The sequence below is a fragment of the Leucopleurus acutus genome (genome assembly GCF_964270905.1).
Source record: "Leucopleurus acutus genome assembly, chromosome: 3".
Taxonomy (NCBI): domain Eukaryota; kingdom Metazoa; phylum Chordata; class Mammalia; order Artiodactyla; family Delphinidae; genus Leucopleurus; species Leucopleurus acutus.
The window spans coordinates 6,438,354-6,456,510 of NC_139145.1; the positions used below are offsets into that span (position 1 = coordinate 6,438,354).

At 60.4% G+C, this 18,157-nt stretch overlaps 2 protein-coding genes across 4 annotated transcripts; both read right to left on the reverse strand.

Annotated features, from left to right (window-relative positions):
* Nucleotides 1-1,228: 1,228 nt before the first annotated feature.
* Nucleotides 1,229-8,940, reverse strand: PRAM1 (PML-RARA regulated adaptor molecule 1). The gene is made up of 10 exons (XM_082837079.1): nucleotides 8,614-8,940; nucleotides 5,177-6,227; nucleotides 5,030-5,087; nucleotides 4,880-4,956; nucleotides 2,314-2,371; nucleotides 2,090-2,198; nucleotides 1,778-1,940; nucleotides 1,656-1,689; nucleotides 1,537-1,571; nucleotides 1,229-1,396 (listed from the first exon to the last, which is right to left on the reverse strand). Exons 1-10 carry the CDS (start codon nucleotides 8,614-8,616, stop codon nucleotides 1,359-1,361), a joined length of 1,626 nt encoding a protein of 541 aa, XP_082693205.1. The 5' UTR covers nucleotides 8,617-8,940; the 3' UTR covers nucleotides 1,229-1,358.
* A 4,019-nt stretch (nucleotides 8,941-12,959) lies between these two features.
* On the reverse strand, nucleotides 12,960-16,529 carry ZNF414 (zinc finger protein 414; the record flags this gene model as incomplete). Of its 3 annotated transcripts, none has more annotated exons than XM_082837088.1 (7): nucleotides 12,960-13,048; nucleotides 13,163-13,336; nucleotides 13,768-13,818; nucleotides 13,898-14,241; nucleotides 14,778-14,883; nucleotides 14,988-15,095; nucleotides 15,407-15,809. In XM_082837088.1, the coding sequence occupies 7 exons, from the start codon at nucleotides 15,807-15,809 to the stop codon at nucleotides 12,975-12,977; spliced, it is 1,260 nt and encodes a 419-aa protein (XP_082693214.1). The 3 variants fall into 3 exon arrangements, with proteins under 3 accessions (XP_082693214.1, XP_082693213.1, XP_082693215.1); XM_082837087.1 differs by adding an exon at nucleotides 16,424-16,529 and having other exon boundaries at nucleotides 12,975-13,336; nucleotides 15,407-15,716; XM_082837089.1 differs by lacking the exons at nucleotides 12,960-13,048; nucleotides 13,163-13,336 and adding an exon at nucleotides 16,424-16,529 and having other exon boundaries at nucleotides 13,754-13,818; nucleotides 15,407-15,716.
* Between the last annotated feature and the right edge of the window lie 1,628 nt (nucleotides 16,530-18,157).

Here is an 18,157-nt window from a genome sequence, read left to right on the forward strand (position 1 = left end):
TGGGGTAACCGCCCGAGTTTGGGGGAGCTAGAGCTGCTCAGTCTCCTTTCTACCCTTGGAGCTGTGGACCCTTGGGCTGGGAGGCCACTGGCCCCAGCCACTTCAGAAAAATTTCGTGGAAACGGAATCCTGAGTGGACCTCAATCCCCCAGGGCTCGTTAATGGTGCACTTGGCTGTCGGAGCCATCCTGTCTCCCCTGGTGCAGTTCTGTAGGGCACAGATGCTGCATCAGGCTCGTTTCCAGTTAGACTTTTGTCTCAGTCTGCTCTGGCTGCTGTAACAAACATCTGTTTCTCACAGTTCTGGAGGCTGGGAAGTCCAAGATCAAAGCGCTGGGAAATTCAGTGCCTGGTGAGGGCCCGGTCCTAGTTCGTGGATGACACCTTCTAGCTGTAACCTCACATGGCAGAAGGGGCCAGGGAACTTTCTCAGACCTCTTTTATTTATTTTTTAAAAAAATAATTTTTTAGCTTTATTTGTTTGGCTGCGCCACACAGCTTGTGGGACCTTAGTTCCCCCACCAGGGATTGAACCTGGGCCCTCAGCAGTGAAAGTGCGTGCAGAGTCCTAACCACTGGCCTGCCAGGGAACACTCTCAGACCTCTTTTGTAGGGGCACGAATCCCATTCATGAGGGCTCTGCTGCCACGACCTAATCCCCTCCCCAAAGGCCCCACCTCCTAGTACCATCATGTTGAGGGTTAGGTTTTCAACGCAGGAATTGCTTTTGGCAGCAAGGACACAAATGTTCAGTCCATAGCAGCTTTTCTTTGCTAAAACAGACCAAGTAGGGTGAGAGTTTCTGAGCATATTTTGTCCTGTCAGAGGTTTAGGCTGAACTTGATACCTGGACTCTTATCAGAACTGGGTCACATTCCCCCCAAGATGTGATCTCATACGTAAGTCCACTTGGGCTGTGTAGCCTGTGAGAAGCTGCAGCTGCTGCTTGTCACGTTGGATGTGGAGGGTCTTCACTCTGGCTGGCGGCTGACACGGGGTACCATCACGGGGACTCCCACCTCTAAGTCTAGCAAGGTGCCAGCTCCCTTGCTACCTTCTCCTGCCCTACTTTTCTCCTTTCTGGCCTATATCCTTGAGGGGTGTGACCTTGGAGAAGGGGGGTGACCCCACAGATTCCCCCAGGTGTCTGATCATGGCTCCACTGTGTGGTGCCCATCAGGAGGGAGAGACAAGACAAGAAGCAGGAATTGCTTTAAAAGAGGGGCTTTATGTGGTCTGTGTCCGTGGTCAGACAGGAGCCTGGGCAGTTCTGTGACGGCCAAACTGGGATCCAGGGCTCCTTCGGTTAAGAGGTGGCTGGATTGGTGGGTTGTCCTGGGTCCCCACCCCTGTAGGCCTTATCGTCCCCCGGGGAATGGTTGGTTATCCAGAGGATCTGCCGAGGAGGGGTGACTTCCAGTGACCCTTGCCCCATAAGCAGGTAGCCAGCAGCCCCTGGTGGAGTGGGATGGGACCTTACCCCCTCCCAAGACACTGTAGTCCCTTCCAGTCCACCCGGAGCATCCCCATACATACCCCAGGAACCGGCGTCGTCATACACCTCTGTTTCCCTGGTTGAGAGCACAGTTAAGGTCAGTAAGGGTCACCCCACCCCTCCCCGCTAAATCCCCCACCCCATCAGGGCCAGCACTCACAGGGGCAGTAGAGCTGTTCTGGGTACATAGCCATCTGCAAGGAGAGAGCGGGGGTGGGTGAGTTCTCCACCCTCCCTGGTGTTTGGCGTCTTCCCAGGGCTGCCCCTGCTGGGCTCACTCACACTTGCCCTTGGTGTCCCGGCACAGCATCTCCTCCTTGCTGGTGAACTCTATCACCTCCAGGATCTCCCCACGCCGAAGTGCCAGGTGCTTGCCACCCCCGCGACGGGTCTTGGCGTTGGGGTCAATCATCATCCTTGTCTGAATCACAATCTCCCCCTCAAACTGGGGAGGAAGACATCAGAGCTTTTGGTCATGCTGCCACCCCGAGGACCCCTGCCTGGCTTCTTTCTGAGGATGGAATTTGTGGGGCTTTGGTCAACTGGGGCTGAGCACAGCCCTCCCAGGACTCTTGCTTTGCTTGGGGTTCACACCTTGAACTTCTTCCGGAACTCCCGCTCAGCTTTCTCTGCCTTCCGGATCTGCTTCAGAGACTTCAGGTCCGTGGGCGGCAACTGCTGTGGCTGGGGGCCCTTCTCCTTCCTGAGCCCCCGGGGAGTTGGGTGCTCGTGAGCAAGACGTGCTTCTCAGGGACCCCCTTTTACCGTCCTCCCAGAGCTCAGCCCCACCCTGTCCCACTCCCTTTGCCCTCTGGTACCTGGGCTCTTGGTCTTGTGGTGGCCTCCTGGGGGGTTGCTGGGTAGACAGCACTTCATCTGGGACAGTCAGAATGCTGAGTTAGGGCAGGGACCATTGGTTCGGCCTCTGAATCTGGCGGCCTGCTCTTTCCCTTGTCAGTTCTCAGGACCTTGGTCCCCTCCCCACCCCGCTGCCCAGGCCTTTCTCATGAGTTGGGAGTTCTAGTGGATTGCCTTTCATTTTCTTAACTCCTGTCGCAGGACAGGCGTGGCAGAAACGTTACCACTCATTTCAGCTGTCTTGACTGTCATCCCAAGTTGCTTGCCTAGGAGGACCTAAGGGTTCAGAGAGGTAACACAGCCTGCCCCAGGTCACCCAGCTGTTAAATGGTAGAGGCAGGATTTCTCTGTAGGCTTTTGAGGCCATTTCACGCCTGCCTTGTAGAGCAGGTGGGGTTCTGGGAATTGTGATGAGATTTGGGTCAAAAAGTAAGGCGAAGAAAAATATTTCCTGGAAGCAAAGAAGTCTCCCTCTAAGAAGGGGCTGTTGGGCTGGGACTCTTGCCTGGCCTGGCTGATGATGAGACTGGACTGTGAGGGGTCTCCCAGGTGAGGACTGACTACCCCGCAAATGACCAGCTTTCCAGGTATGAGCCCTGTTGGCCAAGGGTGTGGCTTACAGTGAGAGCCTTGTGAACACAAGGGGAGTGAAGGATCCAGAACCTGAAGCCCCTAGCTTTTTGCAGTCCTCTCTGAATGACTTGAAGTGCTGCTCTGGACATTTCTAGGCCAGCAGACCCTTCCATCAAGCTGCCCGAGGGGCATCTGCATGGGGCCCTTCCACCCCTTCAGACACTGAGTTTGCCTCCAGCCTCAGCTGGGTGGTGCTCGGGTAACGGTGCCACCCAGAGGCTGCCCAGGCCGGAGATGGTCACCCGGCTGGGAGCAGCCTTGACTTCACCCCAGGGCCCCTACAGACCTGCCGCAGCCAGAGAGTGCAGCCCTGGGCACGGCAGTGCGGGGCAGACCCTGGTGCCCTGTGTCCCCAGCTTTCTGGCAGTGTGATCCTGAGCACGCTACCCTCAGCTCCTGAGAAAGAGCTGGGCCCGGCCCCTCCAGAGGAGCCCCCAGCTGTGCAGGGAGCCTCTAGTGGAGCCGCCACTGCTCTGAGTGAGGCAGAGAGTGGGAGGGGGGAGCCCAGAGTCCTTCCAACTGGGGACAGACTTGAGAAGGGCAGAGCTGCCTTTGGGACAATCACTGAGCCCCACTCGAGAAGCGGGGAGATCTGGGGAAGCATGTGGTATCGGCTCAGAACCTTGAAGAATGACTGGCGGTTGTCCAGTGGCTGGGACGGTGAGCAGAGGGAGGAAAGTGCCTCGTCTACTTGGGGTTGGGGAAGGGGAAGCGGTGGGCCATGCCTGCGGAGCTGCTGGAAGTGGATGGCCAGAGGTGCTCCCTCCCCACGTCCACATCCCCAAGAGAGGCCCCCCAGACCCAAGCCACAGAGCTTAACTGGAGCGGAAGCAGGAGGGGCCCTGTCAGGAAGCTCTGTGCTAACAGGGGTGTTGCAAGCAGCCCCTGGGGAAAGCCCAGGAGAAGCAGAAGGGGCTGGGGAAGGAGTAACAGCTGTATAGGCAGCAGACTTTGGAGGGTGGGCTGGTGAGGTGGGAGCGGTAGCTGGGGATCGCAAAGGCACCTCTGATGAAACGTTCCCCTGCAGGAGACCCTTCCAAAGACAGGGCAGGGAAGCAGCCTGGGAGCCTAGGGTCTGGGCTCCTGTGTATCGGCTGTGCGACCTGGGGCAAGTCACTTCTTGCCTCAAGCTTGTCCTCAAGCTTCCACTCCTGTAAAATGGGCAGGACACTGCCTCGGGGGTGGTGGGCTGTGCACATTCGGTGAAGTGCTGGCATGGGAGCCTTGGTGTTTTCACATGGGGTTGGTGAATGCATCATCCGCGAGCTGGGCCTGCTTGGCCTTCATCCTGCTCTCCAGGAGCAGAGGTGTGGAAGGGAGAGAAGAAGCATCCTTGGAAACCCAGAGCACAGAGAGAGAGTTGCCTGGGACTGCAGACCTGGAGGGTCGGCCACACCCTGTCTCCAGCCCCTGCCTCTGAGTTCAGGCCCAAGTCCTGCCTGGATATCCCTCAGGCACCTCCAACACCACGGGTCCCTTACTCAGGTGCAGGCTCAACATTTGGGCCTCAACCCTGTCATGAGCTCGCTCTCGTCCCTGGTGATGCACCACCAAGTCCTCTTGCTGCTTTGTACCTGATCCTTCCACTGCTCTCCATGTCTTCTGCCACCACCCTGGCCCACACCCCTGCTCTGGCCACACCCTGGTCAGGCTGCTGGCCTCTGGGCTGCCCTTACTCACATTGTTCCACCCACCAGGAGCTGGTGTGACCTTTCTGAAAGGCCCCTCCTTCTCTCTGCTTCCTCCCCTGGCGCTGCTTTCAATCCATCAGGGATATGGATTGCCACTTGGCGTCACGCTAGCAGCATGGCAGAACACACCCTTGTGACAAATGTTCCCCAGGTGCCTTGGCAGACTGGTCTGGCTGAGGGCCTGGCCCTGTTACCAACAAACCTCTGCCCTTGGGGCTGGGTCTGGAGTCGTCTGTGGGCTCCACGTCCTCGTACAGCTTGTAGGCCTCATCTGGGTCCCTGTGGGGATACCTGAGATGAGGGCCTCTTTCGGTCCCGTGACCCACGCCTGTACCCCCTGACTCCTACTCACTGTGGGGTGTCTTCAGGCTGTCGAGCCAGGAAGCCGGCAGAAGAGCTCCTCGGCAGAGCTGTGGGGAGATGAGAACAGGAGGGAGGGAGGCGGGCACTGCCAGGGAGCCTCCACACCCTCCTTTCTGCCTGGGCCGCCCTCACCCACCTGTGCCTGCTGCCAAGGTCCTTCGAAATCTCTGGACGTCCCTGGGGCCTGGGGGTAGTGGGGGCTTGGCTGGAGGGGCGCCCAGGCTGCTGACTGGGGGGAGAGGCCTTCGCCGGGGTGGGTGGCCAGGTTTGAGGCCCAGCCTCGAGCCTCCACCGCAAGTGAGGGCTCCAGATCTCTGCTGCCTGGCTCCAAACCCTGGGCTGAGTGGGAACCTAGGGCTGGAGCCTGCAACGGCAGTGGGCAGTGAGCTCTCTGAACGGGAGCCAGGGAGTGGAGGCTTTCTAGGGAGGTCACCGAAGAACTCTGCCTGCGGGCGCTTCCTGGGCAGAGATCTGGGCTTGGGCTGGGAGGACTTGCAGGGCGGCCCCCGCCACTCGGGCTGCAGAAACTCCTTGGGGAGCAGGCTGCACTCGGGCCCCGAGGACGTCCTGGGGAGGTCACCACACTCGGGCCGCGGGGGCTTCTCGGGGAGGTCACTCAGCGGAGGCTGTGGCATCTTTCCGGGGACTGTACTGAAGTAGGGCTGTGAGGAGTGAGGCTGGGGCTCACTGGACTCGGGCTTTGAAGGGGGCATTGGGGGGACCTCAGTGGACTCGGGCTGCGGCAGGGACTTCTCAGGGAGACCACTGACCCCAAGCTGCGGGGGCTTCTCGGGAACGGTACTGAACTTGGGCTGGGGGGGCTTCAGGGTGGCCTCATTGGACTCAGGCTGCTGGGACTTCCTGGGGAATGCACCGAACTTGGGCCCTGTGGGGGGCCTTGGGGCGTGGCTGAGCTCAGGCTGCAGGGGCTTCCTGGGGAATGGAGTGGCCTTGAGCTGTGGAACCTTCTTGGAGAGTTCACTGAACTCAAGTTTGCAGGGCTTCTTGGGCAGATCAGTGAACTCGGGCTGGGGGTGCTTCTTGGGATGCTCGCCTAGCTCAGGCTGTGGAAACTTTTTGAGGAGTTTGTTGAACTCGGGCTTTGGAGATACTTGGGAGAGTTTGCCGGTCTCGGGCTGAGAGGCCTGGAACTTTGCTTGAAGGCTCCGAAAGTCCTGATGACTCCCCTAGGGGACACGGAGTCAGGCAGGGACTCGGACACATGCGGGTGGTGGAGAGACGGACGTGGGACAAGCGGACATGGTCACGGACACGCACCCCCTTCCCCTGGCTCCTGTTCAGTTAGCTCCTCTCCCCCACCTTCTGCCCTTGGCCGCCATCTCTGTTGGCCATAGACTCCCACGTTTTTGTGTCTCTAGCCTCCCGGTGGGTTGCAGGCTCTCCTAAACTACCACACCCTCTGACCTCGCCACTCAGGACCAGGATGCGCACCCAGCCTCACCCCACTCTGGATCCGAGCTCCTGGGGCCCCTGGGGCCTGCTGCTCCCATAGCCCGCCCCGCCCCCTCAGTCAGGGGAGCATCCTCGAGCTTCCCCCCCCCCCATGCCCCCAGGCCCTTCTTTTCTCATTTCAAAATACATCCGGAATCCAGCCACTTCTCACCGCCTGCACCACTGTCCTGGCCCGGAGGAGCCCAACCGGGGAAGGCAGTATCCCCTGTTGCCTGGATCATTTAATAGGCTCCTCCTTGGTCTCCTGCCCGCCCCCGACCCCTGACCCCGCGTCCCCATCCCTGGTCAGGCCCCTCACAACAGCCGGAGGAGGCCAGTTAACCCAGAGTCGGTTTGTGCACCTCTGCTCAAAATCTGGCCATGTTCCTTCATTTCCCCACAGTAGAAGCTAAAGATCTCACGAGGGACTTCCCTGGCGGTCCAGCGGCCAAGACTCCGCACTCCCAACGCAGGGGACCCGGGTTCGATCCCTGGTCAGGGAACTAGATCCCGCGTGCCACAACTAACGATCCCGCATGCTGCAACCAAGACCCAGTGCAGCCAAATAAATTAAAAAAAAAAAAAAAAATCTCACAAAGGCCCTGAACGGTAGATTCGACCTCTCCTACCCAGTCACCTCCTTGGCCTCCCCTTCTCCCATCTCCTGCCCTCTGCCTGGGACACTCTCCCCACTGCTCTCCCCATGGCTCTCCTTCTCCTCTTCCAGGTCTCTGCTCCCATATTCCTTATTAGAGAGGACTTCCTCCCAGACCACCCTAATTAAAAAAAGAAGATTGGATTCCCCCTTCCCAGGATTCTCTATCCTCCCCAACCTGCCTGATGTTTCTCTTAATTAGTACCTGACACCTTGTATCATTCTATTTATTTTACTTAATACTATTTTTTTTGGGGGTGGGGGGGGCGGCGGCGGTGGCCATGCCTCGCGGCATGTGGGATATTAGTTCTCCGACCAGGGATTGAACCCACGCCCCCTGCATTGGAAGTGCAGAGTCTTAGCCACTGGACCGCCGGGGAGGTTCCAATACTTGTTTTTAAATGTGTTTTGGCTATTTGTGGGATTTTTTTGTTTTGTTTTGGTCTCTCCTCCTCTCCCAGCCCCTGTGGACTGTCAGCGCCCACGGGCAGCACCTGGCCTGTGCTAAGATGCTCAGTAATTCTTTGTTGAAATAAAGAACGCACAGGACACAGAGACAGGCATATGGGCGGCCTGACCATCACGTTCTCACACAGACTCACGTGGAGAGACACTAAGAGACCTAGAGGCAAACCTGAGGGCAGGGCCCCACAGTCTCAGACACCCCGACTGATGGTCAGGGATGCCCACCAGGCCCGGCAGGCAGGCTCCCGAGCGTGGGCACGCGCACCAGCCCTGGCACAGGAAGTCCGTCCCAGGTATGGTCTTGACCAGCCCCACATCCTTGGTCACGGACACAGGAGATGCACAAGTAGGCCAGGGCTGCTCTGACCGACAGGTCACCCCAGAGGTGGCCCTGCCACAGCTCCCAGGCCTGGCTTCACCTGGGGTCGAGGAGACCGGGGAGGGGAAGGGTACGACCTCGGGGACTTTGCCCCCGCCTGTGCCTCACTCTGCCCTGATCCAGAGAACAAGGAAAGGTGCCGGGGCCTGAGACGCCTCTGTGGAAGCCCCCCTAACTGGTGGGTTGGGGCAAGGCTCCCAGGTGACCCAGGGGGCCAGAGAAGCCGGGGTCAGCAGGTCAGGCCTTGGGGCGCTGCTGGGGTGGGGGGTGGGCAGCGTGTGCGTGACCCGCTTTGTCGCCCCCAGGAAGGCCCTGCCCCTCACCCTGGCTGCCTGTTACCGGGTTGCTATTCATGGCGGGGGGGGGGTCGTCTGGGCAGTGCCACCCGTCTCCCTTCTAGTCGCAGCCTCAGCCTCTGCTACAGGCCCCTCGGGAGCCTGAGCTGTACCAGAGGTGGGTCCTGGCTGCCTCCTACCTCTGGGCGTTTGTGTCGGTCACAACCCTGAAAACCTGCCAGCCCCTCTGCCGCCCCGCTCTTGGAATGTGCCTTCCAGTTTCCACCCGTGGCATCCCTTGCCTCCGGCCAGTGGGGGGCTCTCCCAGGGCTTGGGGGCTCACTCACCATGGCTGCGGGCGGGTGACGGGCCACAGGGCGAGTGGGACCTGAGCCAGGGCTGCTGCCTTCAGGAAGTGACTGTAGCTTCTGCTCCACGGGCCCCACGGGGTGGGGTCTACTGGCCAGGCGGGAGGGCAGAGGAGGAAGGGGAGGAGGGGGGACAGCCCCAGCCTGTCTTCAGGTCCTGCTGGGAGCTTCTTGAATTCCTGTCCTGCGCTGCCCTTTGTGCATTTCTCAGCAGACACCCAACAGTCACTCGTTTCTCGACTCTGCTGGCCCCCCCTCTCCCACCCCATGCCCTGCGGTGTGCTGACCTCCGGACTCCAGGAAGGACTCATGCCAGGCCCTGAGGACCTCCTGCCGACAGAGGCAGGCCAAGGCCAACTCCTCCCAGGGCCTCTGCGGGAGGGGAGTGGTAGTTCTCAGCGGGAAAGGGGCACGGCCAGTTCCGGGCGTGAGACCCCAGGAGTAGAGCGAGCCTGACGGGTGAGGCCCTCCTGCTGGCTCTTGTTGCCTCAGTACGCCTTCCTCATTTCAACACTTCCCTGTAGCCTGATTTCCAGCTCTGAGCAGGACTTAGGACTTCCCTGTTACAGGGGCAACTGTAACAAGGGCCGAGGGCCCAGGTGGGATGGCACGTTTGGTGGTGGGTGGGTGGGTGGGTGGGGAATGTCCAAGGCTCCCAGAGGACAAGAGGAGGAGGAAAATGGGGACAGCTGGGAGGCCAGCAGAGAGGGGGTGAAGGTGGTAGGCAAGATTAGAGCTGTGAGGGTGCAGGGTGCGAGGCCAGACGAGGGAGACCCTGATGGCAGGGCTCGGTCCCCAGGAAGTCAGTGACCTCGGGCTCATAGAGAAAGGGAGAAAACACCCAGTGGGAGAGTGCAGAGCCCCGCTTCTCGGTTCAGCTATGCCACCGGGATCCTTTGAGTTCACAGAAAGACAGAAGCTCCTGGAGATTTTGACTTAATGGGTCTGGGGTGTGGCCTGAGCCTGGGGATTTCTTACACACCCTCAGGGGGATTCTAGTGTGCCGCTGAGGAGCACTGGTGCCCACAAGTCACCCTGAGACCCCGAGAAAGTGTGGGTTGTGCCTCGGGTCTGAGGTGGGGCCTCAGATTCTGAAGCATCCCAGGTGACGCCCATACTGCTGGTCCAAGGATCACAGCGAGAGTAACAGAGATGTACTGAAGTCTCCAGAAAGATCCACAGGAGACAGGGACGGAGGCTGGGCATTGCATTCCCAGCAGGAGCCCTTCACTCGCCGCTGCCATGAAGGCCACAGACAGCAGTCGGCAGTGACTGCCTGTGTCTGCTCTTAAGAGCACAGCTTGGGGATTCTGGAGCCTCGTGCCCGTGCATCCCTGCCCTTGAACGGACAGACATGCGCGCTGGGTCACATTTCCGGATGTTGGTCCGCCTCCGAGTAGGAGGCTGGGGATGATGAAGAGGTCTGGGTCCTGGAGCGGCTCAGCCTGTTCAACGTGAGCCTGCAGTCTCAGGCCAACCTGCCCACTCTGCGGCGGCTGTGTAAGGTGGGTTGCCTGCTTGGACGCGCCGGCCCCTCATTCATTCTCCCTTCAGACCGACACTCTTGGGCGCCCTCTGCTGGGCGGATCCGGGGCCCTAAGAGGACTCAGCTTTCAGGCATCCTGGAGTTGGGGTGCGGTGGAGGGACCCTCTGTGGGGCTCCCAGCTTGGTTGGCCAGAGGGAGGTCAGGGGCTGCAGGAGCCCAGAAGGGACAGTGGGAACAGTAAGACTTCCCAGGCGAGCAGACAAAGGTTGGATGGGAGTTGGGAGGGGGTGAAGGTAGGGGTCAGTTTTCAGAGTGAGCCAACTCCCTAGGCCTCAGGGCAATTTCAGCTTGCTCCAGAGGGCAGCGAGGGGCCCGGGGGGACTGTGGACCCACTGTACCCATGGGAGGGGCTGTTGCATCTTTGTGGGTGACGCGGTTGGGGGGGCGGCACCTACCTGGACCAAGATACCTGGGTCTCTCTGGGAAGGTCCTGACAGACTGCGAAGTGGCACTGCCTAGATTCGGGGGTGCCTGAATGAGGGGCTTGATGGGGAAAACTCCAGGGGCTGGGGGACCCTGGTACGCTGGAGATGGGACACCAAGCCCTGAAGATGCAGGAAGGGATGGGCCTAGAGCCATATTCCCAAGGGTGTCTAGGGGCCTTGTGAGTGCAGGAAAAGGAGGCAGTGCCCTTTGGGCCTTGCTGCCTGGGTTTTCTCATCAGTGGTAACTGCCCCGCTTCTGGGGTGGTGCAGAATCGGTGACTTGGAACCGGGCCCGGCTAGAGTCAGGGCTCAGTCAGCTTACCCTCCTAGCCTCACCTCTATCTGTAAAGTGGACCCCTGGACCCACCTCCTCCCCAGGTTCCTGAGAGGGTCCCAGGCAGCCGGCCACAGGCTTGGTGGTTGGAGTGATGTCAACCACCTGCGAACATTTCCCAAGCCCCCTCCCTCGCTCCCCATCCCTCTTTTGAATCCTCACAAGAACTCCAAAGGATGAGCATTCATGACGCTCATTTTAAGGAGTAAGAAACTGAGATGCAGAGAGATTGTCTTTCCCAGGATCACCCAGCTGTGGTTCCAAGGCTTCTGGCTGAGACAGGGGAGGGGAGCTCACAGGGGGCCTGAGCCCCAGGGTTCCCTGACGGCCCATCTGGCCCTACAGCAGGTGCTCAGTGACAGCCGCTTCTGTGGGGGCCTGGAGGTGCTAGCAGAGTGGGCGCCTGGCCTGAGCCACCTGCGACTCAGCTGCAACCCCATCAAGGACACTGGAGCCCTAAAGCCCCTTGTGAGGCTGAGGGCAGTGGGGCAGGCAGGCGGGCAGGCCGGCTCCTGGGTCCAGGTGGGACAGGTCCAAAGGGTGCCCAGATCTCCCTGTTGCCCTTCCCAGGAGAAGCTGAAGGGCCTTCAGAACTTGGAGCTGTTCGGCTTCGAGGAGTCACAGCAGCTGCGCTCACGGAGCAGGATTTTGAGTCGTTACTCGAGCTTGGCTACCTGGATGGCTTCGATGCTGGGGACCCTGCTCAGCTCTGAGACTGAGGCCAACATGCTGGGGAACGAAGATTCTGAGGAGGACTAGGGGGAGGATGGTAAGGGGGGCGAGGGGAAGATGGGAGGCTGGTAAGTGAGGGGTGTGAGGCCTGGGGACTCCACCCAGGGGGTGACTAATGTCTTGCTGGCGCAGATAAAGGACAACTCTGATGACTTGGAAGATGGAGGAGATACGGGATGAACAGGGTGGGGTGCGGCTGGGGACCTGGTCCTTGGGTTCTTGCTCACAGGATGCCTATGTTCCCCAGGAGGAAGAGGAGAGAGATGCCGAGTGTGGTCCTGAGAAGAGGAGGTGGAGAGGTTCAAGATGGGGCCTTGTGGGCTACTAGGAGAACAGGATCTTCATCCAGAGAGCTGAAGGGAGCTGTGGGGAGCGGTGGGGGTACTAGCCAGGGGAGGAGCACGATCGGAAGAGTTCCCTGTTTCCAGAGGTGTTCAGACTGGGGGGAAGGGCGGGGGGTGGTTGCCTCCGGTGCTCCAGAACGGGGTGGGGGGGGGTGGCGGGCGGGCGGGATTGAAGCTTGGGCTGGAAGGGAGCAAGATGCAGGAAGTAAAGCCGGCCTGAGGGGTGGCTGCCAGCAATGCGTGGGACTTCCATACACTGGAGGCTTGACCCTCAGGGTTCTGGTGACAGCAGTGTGGGACCAGATTTTGAACTCTGCCCCCAGCCTGACTTCCCAGGAAGGAAAGGAAGAAGAGAACCTATATGGGGGAGAGGTGAGAAGGGAGGAAGCCCAGGCTCTCCAGGGCTGGCCTTGACCCACCCTCCTCCTCAGAGCTGGGGCAGGGGGAGGAGGGGTAGGGGGCAGCCGAAGACAGTGAGGAGGATGACGATGAGGCCTGAGCTCCCGCCTGCCAGAGTGCCCAGCCCTGGGGGCCCTGGCACCTCCCTTCTACTGCTGGGACTGCCCCACCACCCTGTCACCTCCCTGAGAGTCAGTGCTGGCCTCAGGACCTGGGGGGCTCCAGCTGGGCGGGCGCTCCTGACTCCTGGAAGTTTTTAAATAAAACTGGAAAACTTCCGTCTCATATGGTTTCTGGAAGTGGTGGGACAGGAAAGAGGACCATCTACAGCTGTCCCACTGCTGAGGTTGACAAGGGAGGTGGGACACAGGTGGGCTGTGAGGGGGAGGCCTGCCCCCTTCCGAGGTGGGAGCGCCCCAGGACTGCACTGGAGGGGCATGGGACCCAGACACAGCACAGGCTGGCTCATCTGCCTCCTTTATTGTCCCGCCACCCCGCCCATCGCAGGCCCCCCTAAAATTACAAAACTACCCACAGCCCACCCGCAACGCGGCGTGGTTCAGAGCGGCGAGAAAACCGGACACTCCCCCTCTGACAGCAGCGGCGACACCTTGGGTGCCAGCGGGGCCGGGTCTGGGTGGAGCAGAGGAGGGGGCGCCTGAGCCTCAGCCCCGCCCCTCGCCTCAGGGCCCCCGCCCCTCGCCTCAGGGCCCCCGCCCTCCCCACCCGTGCGCTCCCGGGCCTTACCCGCCGGCGCGTCGGGGCGCGGCTGCCCGGGCGCCGGGGCCGCAGGGGCGATGGGGCGGTGGTCCTCCAGGTGTAGGGTCATGGCGGGCCGCGAGGCCGTGGAGAAGGCGCACTGCATGCACGAGTAGCGGCCGCGCGTGTGCTCCCACACGATGCGGCTCGGGGCCGCGTGCCCTGCGGGCAGGCGGGACCCCGTCAGCCCCGGGCCCTGGGCGAGGGCGAGGACCGGGGCGAGGGCGGGTCGTACCTTTCTCCCCGCCTCCCCCTCAGCTCCCAGGCGCCGGGGCTCTGGAACGGCTGATCCATTTGTCCCGGGCGTTTCCCCATGTATTTGGGGGCACCAAACTTGACTTATCCTCTGAACCCTCTCCCATCCTCTGAACCAACGTAGGGGGAAGGACTCGGGAACCGGGTGAGAGTTTTACACGGAAACGCCGGCGCAGATAAAGAGCAGGGGCCGTAATTTTTAAAGGCAAAATCCTGTATTTCGGGGGTGACATTTCTGGCCACCTGGGAAGGGGGTGGGCACCGCTGCCTCCCAGTATCCCCTATGCCCCGCAGGGGAGAAATCCCCTCCACCCTCCCCGGTGATCACCTGCACGCACCTGAGGGCGTATCGGAGCCGCCCTGGGGTCTTCGCGGGCTGCCGCCGGCACCTGCGGTAAATGGGCGGGTCAAGGTCAGAAGTTAGAGGGAGCCCAGCCCACCCTTCAGGCGTCCCGCCCCCACACTCACCTTGGCTCTTTTTCCAGACTGCGGCGCTGGAGGCGGGCGGCCCGGGAGCGGCGGCCAGAAAGGGGCGCGGGCGTGGTGGGCTTAGGCCAAAAGGCGCGGGGTTCAAGTACGGCAGGAAGGGCCCGGTGGGGGCAGGGGCAGGGGTCGTGAATGGCTCGAGCAGCGGGAACTGTAGCCCAGGCGCCAACGCAGGGTCGGACTCCGGGGGACGCTCGGGCGCTGGTGGCTCCTTGTCGAGGGCGGGGGGTGGCGGCGGGGCTGGGCTCTGCGCATGCTCGGCGCAAACATGCAGGTGCTTGAAGAGGGAGCGGTGCGTGCGGAAGCGCAGGAGGCAGTTCTCACACCTGGGGGCGGCACAGGGCTGGGCTGGGTCTCCTGCGGGACAAGGGAGGGGCCTATCCGTAGTAACCTGCGGAGCCGCCGCTCGAGGGTGGTAAGGGAGCCCGGGCCCAAACAACAGATCCCCCATCTGCGGGGGAGGAGTCTGCCCTAAGCGTCCCCCTATTGTGGTCGCGACCCTTCCGGACCCCTCCAGGTTGGAGCCCTGGGAAGATGAGGAAGGAAGTCTCAATTGTGACTTAGGGGATCGCTTTTCCTCTTGGGAGGTAGAGGGCTGGGCGGAGCCGCGCCAAGAATGCCCCCCCCATACCCCTTCCGAGCCCCGCCCTCGGGGTCCCTGGAACTTGCTCTAAAGACCAGTGTCTCTTCTGGGCAGGTTAAGGGCAAGGCTTGCCCTAGTTCATGCCCACTTCCCCGACCCAACCCCCTAGACTAGGAAGGGAGAAAAGCCCGGACCCCCGGTAGTGGCTGTCAAATCAGTGGTGGGGGGAGCTGCCTGGTCACCGAGCGCCAGCAGACGTGGGGGTGGACGGGGTCTCACTTGAAGTAGCGATTGGGTTTGTAGTGCAGCTTGCCGTGTGCCACCAGTTCCTGCATGTTGGGGAAAGTCTCGGTGCAGCTCAGGGCGGAACAGCGGAAGAGCTTGCCTGGCAGGGCAGGGATGAAGGACAGAGGAGTGGAGAGGGGTGGCCAGTCGGCTCTGCCTGCCTCCCGCCCTAACCTGCCTCCCCACCACCTACCCTGGCCCTACCTTCCAGGGACTGTGTGGGTGGGCAGTGGGTACGCAGATGCTGTGCCAGGTCTCGAACGCTGGGGAAACTGAGGCAGCAGCCAGGGCTGGAGCAGGGTATCTGCTTCCCTGCAGGACCCACAGAAGCGAGGGGAGGGGTGTGTCACCATCCCTTCTCCATCCACGCTGTCCAGGGCCCTACCCCAGAGAGGCATGTATGGGGTTGCAATTACCCTATGATCTCTTACTGGGGCCTTCACCCTCTGCCTCCCCCAACAGAGGGTTGGGGCTGAGTTGGCCTGGCTCACAGCCTGGCATACACCTGGGGCTCAGTAAGTGGTGATTCCCTCTAGATGGGCCCCAAGTCTGGAGATACTCTGTATTCTTCACTTCTATCGTTCCAGGCCTGTGATCCCCCAGAAGGCCCCATCACGGGTCACCTGGTGGTGGGCGTCGTCTGGGAGGCCGCAGGTCCTCACTGGTTCCGGAGACAGTGCTGGTCAGGCCAAGGCCGGGTCCAGGGCCAGCATGGCCACTGTCTGGGGCTGGGGAGGCACCCTGCTGGGTCCCTCCAAGCCCTCCACGTTCCCACACTGGGGGTGTGGCTGCCTGGTCAGAGCCTGGCTCCTCCCCCATGGAAGAGGAAGTGGCTACAGCAGCCACAACTGGGGACACCTCCTTGTCGGTCTCACTGGAGCTGGGCTCTGCAGTGCCCGGCATGTCCGGGCTGGGACCCGAGGTTTCCTCCTCCTGGTGGAAGGAAGAGGTGGGGAGAACCCCTCTGGGCCCAGGGTCTGCCTGGGCCAGCCAGGGGAACTCCACCCCGCCAGGACCACTGGGCATTCCTGAAGCAGCAAATGCCCCGGAGACGTCACCCAGTCAGCCCCCATCCTAAGGAGTGGCAGGGGGTGAGGGTGGATAGAGCTCCTGCCTCCTGTGTCCCCATCCTCTGGAAGGGAGCTTGGAGGTGTTCCAAATGTAGAAGGGGGTACCTTTTTAAGAATCATCTATATGAAAGAAGCATGCCTTTGACCCTAACTTGGAAAGGTGGGAGGCCCCCTACAAGGCAGGGGCGTGGCCCATAGGGAGTGGGCGGGGCAAAGGCGGGGCTCTGAACCGGGCGCGGAGAGGAAGGTGCTGGAGGGGCCAAAAGTGGCCGAGTGGGTTGTTCGAGCACGGAGATATATCTACCAGCTGGGCTCGAGCTGTGCAGGCGAACTGGAAGTGCTGGGGCCCCGGCCGTATGAAGATCTGGGGCGGTGCCCGAGCCCTGTGGGCGTGGCCCAGTCGGAACCAGGCCCAGAAGTAGGGGGTAGGGTGCTCCCCGAGTGACAGCCAGCGGCGGGCGAGTGCCCGGATGTGGGGGCGGGGTCGGCCGGAGGCTATGTGCGCTACAGGGCCGCTCCCCGCCAGTCCCCGCTGGTTCGCCGCGTCCGCGTCCCCGGCGCCGCGCTCACCATCCTCGGCCTGGTTAGGCTTCTTGTTCCCGCGGCTCCGGCGGCTCCAGCTAAGGCTGCGGTGACTCCTTCGGTGGCCGCAAGCTCGCGCTCACGTCGGCGCCATTTTTCGCCTCCCGGGTCTCGCGAGAACGGAGGAGGGGGCCTGTGCACAGTGCTCCGCGAGGAGGCGGGGCCTGAGATCCGGGATTGTCCTGGATGGCGGAGCGTGCGCCGTGGTGGATTTGCAAGCCGAGGGCAGTCGTAGGGTGCAAAGAATCTACAGGCAGAGATCTAGGATTAAAATCTCCCCGGACCTCTGTGTTCTCCTCTGCAAAATGAGCATCTTCATCCTCTCCAATCCCGTCACCATACCTCGAAAGGGGATAAACAGCGGTTCTCTTTTTTGAAGAGGTCGTGTTTAGAGGGCCTCCTCTTTGGAGGGAAATTGGCAGTGGCCGTCAAAATATTCAATGCACTTAGTTCTGACGTTGGAACGGGTCTGCTGAGATAGCCAAGGGCGGGAAGCAAGCCAACTGTCCGTCCTCGGGACACCCGGAACGGGTGTAGCCTAAGGATGGAGAGGTGCGTGTTTTCAGGAGGATGGATGGAGAGCCTTGGGTATACCGGCGTGGAATGAGTCACCTATCCAACCTACGTTTCTTTCTTTTCTTTTTTTTTTTTTTAATACAGCCTCACTAAGTGTCACTACATCTCAGAAAGTCACTCTAGAATTTAACACTACTGTTTTTTGTTGTTTTTATTTATTTTTGGCTGTGTTGGGTCTTCGTTGCTGCGCGTCAACCTACGTTTCTTGAGTGCCTACTCTGTGCTAGGCGCTGGGGACCCAGAGATGAACAGGACAGACCAACGTCCCCACTCCCAGAGTCCGCTCACGGTTTAAAATGGGGAAAGAGACAATGAATCAACACATGCAGCAAACGATCTTACGTTATATTAAGTGCTACAAAGCAAAAGCAAAACAAAACAAAACCCCAGAAGGATGTGATGGTGATGGGTCAGGAAAGTTTCTCTGTGAGGTGACTTCTTTTTTTTTTTTGCGGTACGCGGGCCTCTCACCGTTGTGGCCTCTCCCGTTGCGGAGCACAGGCTCCGGACACGCAGGCTTAGCGGCCATGGCTCACGGGCCCAACCACTCCACAGCATGTGGGATCCTCCCGGACCGCGGCACGAACCCGCGTCCCCTGCATCGGCAGGCGGACTCCCAACCACTGCGCCACCAGGGAAGCCCTGTGAGGTGACTTCTGAGCTGTCACCTGATGGTCAGGAAGGAGTGAGCCAATGGAAGGTCAGGAGGCCACAGCACTCTGGGAAGAATGGATAGCTGGTGCAAGTGGCCTGAGTTGGGGAGGGACAAGCTTGTCTTTTTCAAGAAACAATGAGGTGATCAGCTCACTGCTGGAGCAGAGTGGAGGCAGGGAGTGGAGGTCAGAAAGTGGACATGGTGCAAGAAAGGTCATGCAGGGACCTTGTGAACCATGGAAAGAGAGGCATGTGATCTCTTCTAACCTTGAATCTTTAGCAGGGGGAGGTACACCATCTGATCGCCGGTTGTCGTTTGGAGGATGGGTCATTGTGGGGACAGTAAAGTGGATCTTTGATCTCAGATCTCTATAATACATTATTTAACCGTTCAGGAAGTATTTCTTGAGTTCTAGGCAAGTTTAGGCTTTATGTACGGTGTATTTCCATCTATATATACATAAGATGTACCTATCTGCTTTTATACGCTAA

What these genes read in the sequence shown, in the direction of transcription:
- PRAM1 (XM_082837079.1), bottom strand. An exon ending in CCGGGACACCAAGGGCAAGT is followed by an intron (nt 1,690 to 1,777) that starts GTGAGTGAGCCC and finishes CTCTCCTTGCAG; the next exon opens with ATGGCTATGTACCCAGAACA. An exon ending in TGACGACGCCGGTTCCTGGG is followed by an intron (nt 1,397 to 1,536) that starts GTATGTATGGGG and finishes CCTCCTCGGCAG; the next exon opens with ATCCTCTGGATAACCAACCA.